This window comes from Abramis brama (assembly GCF_963993115.1).
Source record: "Abramis brama genome assembly, chromosome: 17".
In the NCBI taxonomy this organism is placed as follows: domain Eukaryota; kingdom Metazoa; phylum Chordata; class Actinopteri; order Cypriniformes; family Leuciscidae; genus Abramis; species Abramis brama.
The window spans coordinates 23805271-23817487 of NC_139979.1; the positions used below are offsets into that span (position 1 = coordinate 23805271).

Here is a 12217-nt window from a genome sequence, read left to right on the forward strand (position 1 = left end):
TGTTGCTATGCTACATTACAAAAGCCATTTCCTCAGTAAATAAAGCACCTCATTTCTGCACTGCCAGAAGGGTGAAGTGAGTGAACACTCATTTTAATTTCACAATGATGGCCATGGGGTATATGCTAAAGCCAGAGATTTCAACGACAGAAATAGAATTTGCAGTTATTATTATTCAACAATCGTTTTATAATCAGATATCATTTTGCTGTTGCATTCAGATGAGGCTGAAAAGTCTCAGAATTTGATTCGAAGAAAAAAAAAAAAGGAAATTTCAAAGCTTTGTATGGATGTGGGCTCAAATAAATTAACATCTGCTCATTGTGTCCAATCAAAGCATCATAAAAGTAGAGTTTTGACTATAATATTAAAGTGAATCAAAGCAGTCAAATCATGAAACTTAAAACAAAATGATTGATTTTACTTTGAATACTTTTGTGACTAAAGAATATATTATTTTCATTTGAAGAGGTTCATTATAACCAATCTATTTGTAAGACACTCATCAATAATATCGATGGCGGCTCTCTGGAATACTTGATTCTGATTGGTCAGTCGTGACATTCTGACCATTAAACCCAGGCAACTCATTTCCTTCATACTATAGCTGTGCTATAGTCTCATTTCTCTCATGTCACTCTGGGTTCTCTTTCTTCTAACATAATAAAAGAATTCCAACTCAGATCAATATTTCATGTCCGTTTATTTATTTATAATACCCGTGTAATAATCACCAGACGCCAACTCAGATCAGCACAGACTGTGTGACAAATGATCTAAGATTCAAATTTGAGAGAAAAATATACAGAATGTCACCCACCCAATTTTCATTTGTAATTTTTTTTTCTCTCTCTCTCTCTCTTTCTTGTATCTGCTCTTACAGACCAGATAGTGCACCATTCTTCTGCAGAGGTTTGGCCCCACAGCTACGTCTCCCAGGGTCTTTACTGCCTTTCTTCCTCTGATGCTTGGGAGCCAATTAGTAATGAACAGTCAGGTGTGGCCTCTCCTGCCACTGGTTCATATGTCATGGCAGTCGGGACTGAGGGCGGATATGACCCAAGTACTGCTGCTCACTTCCTGTCCCAACAGCAACAGCAGCATTATCAGAACCAGTTACATCAGTTCCAGCACCTGCAGCAACAATACCAGCAGCAGCAGCTCCTGCAGTATCAACAACAGACACAGGTGAGTCACAAAACTACATCTCCCATAAGCCTCCGCTGGGGCAGAGTCATAAAACTACAAATCCCATGAGGCGTGTTTCACACTGCACACGTAAGCAGTGATGTGCATATTTATTTCATCATCCACATGAACAGGTGCTGACGTGTTGGTGGGTCAAAATCATGACACTCTTTGTGTCCGGAATTATTCATTTATTAAAAAATATGTAGAAAAATGCAAATTCACTGAATCAATACACTTCTGTAATCAGAATGTTTTTCATATCTGAATTAAAATGAATTTGGATAATTTTTATGAGGCATTAAGTCAAAAATGTTTCCTAATATCATAATAAAGAAAAAAAAATTCAATTCTTGAAAAGAAAAAATATAATTTCTTAATGCTTATTTTTTTATATTTTTTTGGTAACACTTTACAATAAGGTTCATTAGTTAACTACATTAGTTAACATTAACTAATAATGAACTGCACTTATACAGCATTTGTTCATCTTTGTTAATGTTAATTTCAACATTTACTAATACTTTATTAAAATCTTGTTAACATTAGGTAATGCACTGTGAACTAACATGAACAAACAATGAACAGCTTTATTTTCATTAACTAACATTAACAAAGATTAACAAAAACCGTAGTAAATGTATTGCTCATTGTTAGTTCATGTTAGTTAATACATTTACTAATGTTTAATAAAGGAACCTTATTGTAAAGTGTTACCATTTTTTTTAACACTTTACAATAAGGTCCCTTTGAGTTGTTTAACTAACAATGAACAATTCATTTGTTACAGTATTTATTCATCATTGTTAACATTAATTGATAAAAATACAACTTGTTAGCTCATGTTAATTAAATATTAAAATATACAACTATTGATTTTAATAATGTATTAGTAATTAAACTAAAGATTAATCAATGCTTTAGAAGTCTTTTTCTTTGTTAGTTCATGTTACAGAAAAAAATGTTAACAAAATGACTCTTTTATAATTTATGCCCATGAAATTCTTAATGTGGAAACCAAGAAATCACTTCTTTTTTTGTACAGAACCGTAGCTTTGTAGCTGAAACACTGTCAGTGTGAAAGTAAAATGTGAGCCTTCATCATTTACGCACTGCTTATGCGTGTGGCATGAAAGCAGGAATGAAATAAGTCTCTGCACAATCATCTCCTGTATTAGTAACAGAGGAGTCATAAAATGTATCCTCCATATGCCTCTGCAAAAATAGTTCTTGGCACATTAACATAAGTCTCCCATAAGGCTGTGCTGCAACAGATCATTAACAGATACAAATGTATCAACAGGTGAGGTACAAAATTACCATTCCAATTAGCTCATTTGCGTGTTCTGCAACAACATCTCTTGCTCTGCTGGTTACAGCATCATGCTTGTGTTGAAATAGCACAAGTCCTGGTGGTCAGTTCAACAACGGCTTTAGTATCAGCAGTAAGAGCAGTAAAAACTTAATCATGTTCCATCATCCAGCCATTAACCAGAAGCCACTGATCGTCACAGTAATTGAGGTCTCACTGGAGCAAATGGGGAATCTAATACAACAAATCCCATCAGCCATTGCAAAGGGAGGACACAAAAGAGCACAAGTCGGGTTCTGAAAGTAAAAACTGTCATTCCTTTTTCTCCGTTACAAACTTTAAGACAGACTTAGCAAAAGCTCTTTGATTGTTAAATATTGATAAATGCTGTCGTAGAAGCCATTGGTCACTGTGATTTCAGCTTAATGTTTAAATGTTACTATGGAAACATAAATCATGCCAAAAGTTCTCAACAGTGAATGCCCATTCCCATTAAATATTAAAAAATTAATTGGAAAACATATTTGAAAATAGGATAAGACAAATAAACGTATTGACAAATATAGTTTTTTAATTTAAGCATAAACCTCACTAATTTTGTTTACTTTTATCTAAAAGTAGACTTTTCAATTAAATTAAAATTATTCTCAAAAATGTATTTGCTTTGAAAATATATAGATTCTTTTATTGGAAAACAGGACAAAATTATAGAGTAAGAAAATGAACATTTAAATATGATGACATAAACACACACACACACACACACTCACTCACATATAAATGTAAAAAAATAATAATTATATATATATATATTTTTTTTTTTTTTTTTTCACAATTAACTTTTTTCCAAATATTGTTTTTACTAAAAATTGTTTATAGTCAATAGTTTTATTAATAATTGCTGATTCAGTTATGTCATTGCTGTTGTTTTATGAGATGCATAAATCAGTCCTTATCATATTTATAATAAAATTAATTTTAAATATTATACTTTATCTTTTTTCATTTTTACGAGTTTCATTTTTTTTCTGTAATCAAAGTTTGTCATTTTGGTTTCTCTTTGCTTTGGTTCTTGGCATAGTGATTTTTTTTTAAATTGAGAAAATTATTGGGAAAACAAAGGAAGCTGAAAGAGTGGGCTTTCACTATTGTGCTCTGTTACTGCAATGGAAACTTGAGCTGTTTTCCCTCTCTATTTGCAGATGTTGGATCAAAGACTACACAGTGCCACTCATTCTTTACAAGCTACTCCCAACAGCACCATCCACAGCCTGCCCTCCCGTACTCACCCCCCGTTAGTGGATCTGTGGGGGACAGTGGGGACAGAGACCTATCAGGCAGACATGATGGGCTACATGAGCATGCCTGTAACAGTAGAAGGAAATCTAACAGTCCCCACAGAGGAGGTGACGACAGATCACTCACCTTTACTGGAAGCCCAGGAGGAAGAGATCAAAGTGAGTGGGAAAGAAGTGAAGTGGCCCTTAAATGACACTTTTGCCACACTTAAACATATCTAAATGTCACTGCACTAAAAGTAAAATAGCAAGTGATATCTGCAAACAATTGATGTTTGATCTTTTCTCAAAACTAACTTCTAGTTGTTTGGAAATTACTTTTACCCAACTGGTCCCAAAGTATTTTTAGTGGATGTATGAAGTCACACAGGCGCCATAGCAGAGTGTATAGCACATAGCACAGGTGTAGTTCATCACATTAACTATGAACATGATTATGCACATGACAGACAATTATACAGTGTCTGAGGGTATGTTTACACAACAAAGAAGAAAAGTTTTTCCTTTGCATTTTTCTGCGTACAGGCAACAACATTGTCAAAATAATCCCTGTTCACACAAATGGCGAAACGACTTAAAACATTGTATTATTCATGCCAGGTCAGTAGTTGGCGATGTCAATTTGTAAAGAAACACTATGCATATATAGACAGAACACATAATGCGCATGCGCACATCATCACCTTTTTCACAAATTTGTGGTTTTGTAGTTTACACAGAGACGATAACTGTATCCTTTTTTCAAAAACATTTTTAAAAGTTTGCATTTTCAGGCCCCCAAAACGTCATTGTCTTTTGGCCCTTAAATCCGTGATGATATTGTTAGCTAAAGCTAAAACGATACAAAATTGTTTCTGTTAATTGAAATAAAACTGAAATAAATAAAACAGAAATATTAGATGAAAAACGTCTAGGTTACTAATGTTACTAATGCACCTGTGGAGCAGATAAACACACGTATCCCTCCATGTCCGGTTGGGCCAGTACGGCATAACTAACAAGACCTGCTCCTCGTTCTCCCTGACCTTGCAAAGTGTCTGTGCGAGCAGGCTCACTGGGTGAAACGCATACTTGCATAGGCCCCCGAGGCCAGCTGTGTGCCAGAGAATTCGTGCCGAGGGTCCCCTCGGTCAGGGAGTAAAACAACTGGTAGTGGGACGTGTCTGGAGAGGCAACCAGGTCTACCAGTGCGACCCTTAAGTGTCTCCAAATCAGCTTTACGGTCTGGAGGTGGAGTCGCCATTCTCCCGGGAGCGTGGGCTGTTGTGAGAGCTTGTCGGCTGCATGATTGAGCTCGCCCAGAATGTGAACGGCGCGAAGCGACCGCAGTGCTTCTGACTCCAGAGGAAGAGATGGCGAGCGAGTTGCGACATGCGACAGGAGAGTAGACCACCCTGATTGATGGTTGATGTACGCAACGACCACAGTATTGTCTGTCCAGACCAGCATCTGAAGCAGCACAGAGCAAGCCATACTGCTTGCAACTCGAGGCAGTTGATGTGCCAGTGCAGTCGAGGTCCTGTCCAGGAGCCCGAGGCTGCACGCCCGTTGCACATGGCACCCCAGCCGGTGGTGGAGGCATCTGTTGAGACAACAACATGCCTGGACACTTGTTCTAGGGGAACCCCTCCCTGTAGAAACGCAAGGTCTGACCATGGGCTGAAAGTTTGGTGACAAGCTGGGGTGACTGTCACTGGGTGCGTGCCGCGTTGCCATGCCCATCTCGGGACTCGGCCGTGAAGACAGTGCTGAAACGGTCTCATATGAAGCAACCCGAGTGTGACTGCGGCTGCAGATGCCATATGCCCCAGAAGCCTCTGAAATCGTTTCAGTGGAACCTCTCTCCTGCCCTTGAACGAATTCAGGGAGTTCAGCACCGAATGAGCATGTTCGATCGTGAGACGTGCTGTCGGGTTGACCAAATCCAAACTCTATACCGAGAAAAGAGATCCTCTGCACGGGGGAGAGTTTGCTCTTTTCCCAATTGACCCGAAGCCCCAGATGGCTGAAGTACTGGAGCACCAGGTCCCTGTGTTCACACAACTGCTCTCGCGAGTGGGGCAGTATGAGCCAATCGTCGAGATAGTTATCCATAGTTATCTCATAGGAACAAGGGCCGCCCGCCTCCATGACTTTCGGGAAGACATGAGGCGACAGGGACAGCCCAAAGGGGAGGACTTTGTACTGATATGCTCGTCGCTCGAATGCAAAGCGCATGAACAATCTGAAATTCACATTACTCTCAGGCAGGATCCCAATTCGTCAGTTCAGTTCTGATATAACGTTGAACATAACTGACTGATAGGGAACTTAAATTGTTGCCTGGGTAACTAACTGAAATACAATAACTAATTTTAAATACTAAAACTGAAAATAAATAAAATAAAGCTAAAAAGAAATGTTAAAACACAAAAACGAATTCATTTTATTAACTAAAACTAATAAAAATGGAACATGCGTAACAAAATAACTAAAACTAAGAATGGAAAAACTGGAAAAATAAAAGTTGATTCAAGATAATAATAAATACTATAATAGTATTATGATAAAATAACGCTGATCCAAATATTGTGTTTTTTTAACAGTATACTGAATCTATTGATTTATCATTTAAAACCTAACAAACATCTATTTCTGTCAGCAGCTAGAAAAGTATGAATCCTGACTACATTTTCTGTAACTCCTCTCACTGTTGCAGTCAGGTATGAGCTGCTGTGTACAACTTTTCCAGCATTAAAGCTGAAGTGTGTAATTTCTGTGCTAATAGGAAACTGCAAAAATGACTTTTCAAACAGGTTTTTCAAACACTCCACCCATCTCCTTTTGGTCAGGCAGAAGCATAGTCCCAGCCCCAAACTAAGACTATTGGCTGAATCAATGTTTCTGCTGGTTTGTTAGTAAAATATATTTGCAAGTTCCATCATCACCAATATGCTCTCGGCCTGTACATTATATATCTTTAATTCCTTTTAAATATATATAAATTTCAATCTATATGTTTTAACATATCAAACAGTGCCATTTTTGAAGAGTGTGCATGACATTAATTGTGACCTCAAATCGATTAATTAACAGAACTTATTCTTCCACCACCTTTGCATGATGTCATTAACAACAGTCCTATACTGGCACTGCAGATGATCCTGTCTTTATTTATTCTCCTACAGTCAGTTTCAACAGGGACAAACTGCTGAACATTCGGCAGTACAAACCGTCCAAACTATCATCGTTTTTTGATTATTCAGACATTTTGCTAGACAGTATAGTTGGAGGGGCAGCGGCGCTGCTCAAGCGCTCTAAATTCTTGTTTATTTTCGCCTAGCTCCGCACCTCGAGCCTTCGCTGACTGCGCGCTTACCTCTCCAAACGGACGAGGAGTTTATACTTGATGCGCTCACCGTTGCACTATTCTTTGAAGTGACGAGGCCGACTCTGACTAATTGTCCTCTAAACCATCAGGAAGCAGCGATGAGAAGTAGTAGAAGTAGTAATGTACACATATGATGATGTTTGTTTTTATTACACTTCAACAATTCCACACTTCAGATGAACCAAAGAATCGTGTAAAACCCAGTAAACCTTGAGATTATTACTTGTGACAACAAAATATACGGACATGAGAACATAAGTATTAAACTAAGTAAAACAACAATCTCTTAAATATTTTCTAATTTAATTAAACGTTTTCATTTAATTTCATGAATATTTTATTAAACATTGACCTTTATTTTCATTAAAAGGGATTATTTCTGCTAGTGTAGGCTCATTTTGTAAAATGTAAGCAATTCATTTAGACAAGCGCAAACTGGGTGCTGGTAAGATGCTGGTAAAGATGTACCTGCTTGGTCATAATCGCCTCGAAGTCGTGCATCTTCGGAAGTGGAGCCAAAGTTACTGTGCACACCACCACGCAAAATGGGTTTGCAAGCATGGGAAGCGAACCGGCGCGCTAGTCAAGCTTCGACAGTGTAGCTTTAGAATCACGTTGCTTAGCATCCATCTGGCAAACCTCTACTCATTCCCCAACAAAACAGACAAACTTCTTCTCCAGTCCTGAACAAATAAAGACTTTTCAAACTCTGCTGCTCTGTTTCATGGAAAATCTGGTTGAATCAAGCCATTCCGGACAGCGTGTTACATCTGCCAGGCTTCCAGCTGTTCAGAGCGGATTTTGACGCAGAATGAGCAGGGAAAATGCGAGGCGGTGGGACATGCTTCTACATCAACGAAGATGTAACAGTGTTGAAGAAGATGTGCTGTCGTGATCTAGAAGTTCATCAAGTTCATCAACTGTAAGCCTTACTACTCGCTGCTGGAGTTTTCCTTTTTCATTCTCTAGAAGTGTTTACATTCCTCCACAAGCGTGTGTGAACGCAGCGCTGCAACAGCTGGAGGATCAGATCACAGACATGGAGCAATAACACCCAGACTCGCTTATAATCATTCTTGGTGACTTTAATAAAGCAAATTTATCCTGTGAACTGCTAAAATACAGACAGCACTTTACATGTCCTACCAGGGACAGTAATATACTGGACCACTGCTACACCACAATAAAGGATGCATATCATTTTGTTCAGCTTTGGTGCTCTCTGATCACTATTAGGTTCATCTCATACTGACTTACAGGCAGAAACTTAAATCATCTGAAACTGTAGTAAAGACTGTAAAGAGATGGGCATTGGATGGAGCGGGCATTACAAGCCTGTTTCGAGTGTACTGATTGGAGTATGTTTGAAGCTGCTGCCATCGATCTGGAAGAGCTCACATATACTGCTACAATATATATCAGTTTCTGTGAGGATATTTGCATTCCTACAAGGACTCATTCAACATATAATACAACAATGACAAACCATGGTTCATAGCAAAACTCAGAAAGCTTCATCAGGCCAAAGAAGATGCCAACAGAGGTGGGGACAGAGTCTTGTATATTCAGGCCAAAAACACACTGACAAAGGAGATCAGAGTGGCTAAAAAAAACTACTCTGAAAAGCAAAAAAAAAAAAAAAAAAAACAGTTTTCAGCCAATGACCCTGCATCTGTATGGAAAGGCCTGAAAGACATCACCAATTACAAGACACTATCCCCCAGCACTGTCGAATCAACAACTGGCTGATGACCTGAATGAGTTTTATTGCAGTTTTTAAAAAAAAGGTTCACACTCCACACCCGTTCTGACCTTCTCTCCATGTATTCATCAACACCTTCAGCAACCACCTTTCCCTCCCTCCTGCACTTACAATCTGTGAAAAGTATGTGTCCCGCATCTTCCAGCAACAGAAGACAAGAAAAGCACCAGGCCCAGGTGGCGTTTCACCAGCCTGTCTGAAATCCTGCGCTGACCAGCTGACCCCTATCTCCACAAAGATCTTCAATAGATCACTGGAACTAAGTCCTTTCCTGCTTCAAATGCTCCACCATCATACCCATCCCAAAGAAACCCAAAATCACAGGACTGAATGACTACAGACCTGTTGTATTAACATCTGTGGTCATTTGTAAGACTGATGCTGGCCCACCTGAAGACATCACTGGACCCTTGCCTGACCCCCTGCATTTTGCTTATCGGGCAAACAGGTCTGTGGATGATTCAGTCAACATCCTGCAACATCTCGACAGACCTGGGACTTATGTGAGGATCCTGTTTGTGGACTTCATCTCGGCTTTCAACACCATCATCGCAACACTCCTCCAGACCAAACTAAGAATAAAACTAAGCTTTCGGACAGCTAGGCAACAGCTAGTGAGACTGGGATAATTCACGTCCTACACCTTTACATCAGCACTGGTGGCTCCCCGGGATGTGTGCTCTCCCCACTGCTCTTCTCCCTCTACACCAGGGGTGCCCAACCCTGCTCCTGCCGATCGACTGTCCTGCACAGTTTATCTCTAACCCTAATCAAACACATCTGAAGCAACCAATTAAGGTCTTCAGGATCACTTGAAAATTAAAGGCAGGTGTGTTTGATTAGGGTTGGAGATGAACTGTGCAGGACAGTTGATCGGCAGGAGCAGGGTTGGGCACCCCTGCTCTACACCAATGACTGCACAGCAAAAGACCCCTCTGTCAAGCTCCTGAAATTTGCGGACGACCTTACAATCATTTGCCTCATCCAGGACAGTGACGAGTCTGCTAACATACAGGAGGTTAAAGAGCTGACAGTCTGGTGCAGTCACAACAACCTGGAGCTGAACACGCTCCAAACAGTGGAGATGATTGATGACTTTAGGAGAAAGCCCCAAACACTCCCCCCACTCACCATCGTGAACAGCACTGTGACAACAATGGAGTCATTCAGCTTCCTGGGCACTACTCTCAGAACCTGAAGTGGAACAATCACATTGACTCAATTGTGAAAAACGCCCAGCAGAGGTTGGACTTCCTTTGCCAGCTGAGGAAGTTCAACCTGCCACAGGAGCTGCTTCAGCAGTTCTTCTCTGCAGTCATAGCGTCTGTCCTCTGCACTTCTGTAACTGTCTGGTTCGACTCTGCTACCAAATCAGACTTCAGAATACTACAGCGGACTGCTGGGAGAATCATCCGTACACCCCTTCACACTCTCCGAGAACTGTACTCATTCAAAGTGAGAAAAAGGCTGTCAAAATCACTCTGGACCCCTCACATCCAGAACACTTCCTCTTTGAACTGTTGCCATCTGGTTGGCGCTACAGAGCTCTGTACAGCCAGGCACAAGAAAAGTCTCTTTCCTCAGGCCATCTACCTCATGAACAATTAAATGCCCCCACATGGGCAATAAACATGTTGTCACAGATTCTGCCAATATGCCCTCAGCACCAGCACCTGCTCCTCCCATCCGTTCACCATCACCTGAGTTCTAACCAGTTGCACCTGTCACTGCCTAATTACCTCTTCTACATATACTCACCATCCACACTCACCTGTCGTCCGGTCTTGTCGGTCTCATTTTATACTTCTATTTATTTAGCATACCATACCTCTTATTCCCATTCCCTTGCATTGTATATAACATACCTGTACGTACATATATGTCTGTTTTGTGTATATTTTATGAATTTATACTGTATTTATTCACTTATTTTACTTTTTATTATCTGTCTTGTCGCTGTCATGATTCTGTCTGTGCACTGGAAGCTTCTGTCACCAAGACAAATTCCTTGTATGTGAAAGCATACTTGGTAATATAGCTCATTCTGATTCTGATTGTTGAACAATGTAGTTCAAACGACAGCGGTGCAACCATTTTACTACGTTTTCAGGAACCAGTCGCTAGTCAATTTCTCCAATGATGCATCAGACTATGGTGGTTAAACAGCAAGTCTGTCGTTGTACAGGAAACGCACCCCTAGGGGCGATCAAACAAAACTTTTTTTTATGGGTAACAACTTAAAAATGACTTAACTGAACTACTACAAGTAATAATAGAAATTTTAACATTGGGCTGTTTATTTTAGTGTCCCAAAACAAAACCTGTTTGGAAACTTACAAAACATTTGTTTTGCAATTTCGTTTAATGAAATGACACATACCCAGACTAATGTCCAGCCTCTTTTCCAGGAGGAAGATATAACGTTATGTATGGAACCAGAACCAGTGACATTAATTCCATCTCCAATGACGCAGAGAGAGGAAGTGACGTCAATGGGAGGAAGCAGTCCAGGTCAAGCCCCTGGAGATTTTATCACAGAGCGAAAGGCGTCTGATGTCTCACCGTCTGTAATTGAAGAGCTTGAAGAAAAGGAGGAGGAGTCAGAATCCTTGCCTGTAGACATCACAGCAACCAACTAAGTGGCCGGCGAGAGACTTGAGCTGGTTTTGACAGACATTTCAATCAGCATAATCAAACAATATCAACTCCTATTTCAGGAATCAAACACTATTGTGAAATTCAAGTGACTGCTCGAACCCAAAATGGAAAAGCAGAACTGACAGTTACTGCACTGCGTATGTGAACATTATGATTTTTTTAAGCCTTATATTATGGATGTCTGAAAAAGGAAGGTACAGAATGGAGTTGGGAATTCCTTGGGAATGGAGAGAATGAGGAAAACTCACCAAGAATGGAGCGATAGAGACGGAGGTATGTAATTCAGGAAGATGAATATGAAGAACTTTCGGTTAAATATGTGCATGCTTTTACAAGGAGTGATGGCTCTCGTTATTCAAAATAAAGACAATAAACTATAGTTAATAAACTATAATGATGATAAAAATACAATTATTTTCTAAGAAAACAACAACAACAAAAAAAGAAATATATAATTGTAAAATAGACAGTAACATAAGCTTTTTCCATGCCCTCCAGAACTTCTGATCATACACAGACGCTTACCATAAGATATCGATGTGATTTGACCACACAACTTTTCCTCTTCAACTACATTTGGCCTTATATGAAAGTTTTTGACGCTATTAGGTGGAACACATTTCAGCGTT

The 12217-nt window shown here is 39.6% G+C and overlaps 1 protein-coding gene across 5 annotated transcripts in view; it reads left to right on the forward strand.

The window, feature by feature from the left end:
• fam131bb (family with sequence similarity 131 member Bb) overlaps positions 1-12008 on the forward strand; it is a 48300-nt gene extending 36292 nt beyond the window's left edge. For all 5 annotated transcript variants that reach the window (XM_084089532.1, XM_084089535.1, XM_084089534.1 and 2 more), the window contains 3 exons: positions 884-1188; positions 3703-3957; positions 11339-12008. In XM_084089532.1, coding sequence (XP_083945658.1) covers positions 884-1188; positions 3703-3957; positions 11339-11569 — 791 coding nt within the window. In that variant the 3' untranslated portion in view covers positions 11570-12008. The remainder of the gene's footprint in view (positions 1-883; positions 1189-3702; positions 3958-11338) is intronic.
• The last annotated feature ends 209 nt before the right edge of the window (positions 12009-12217 follow it).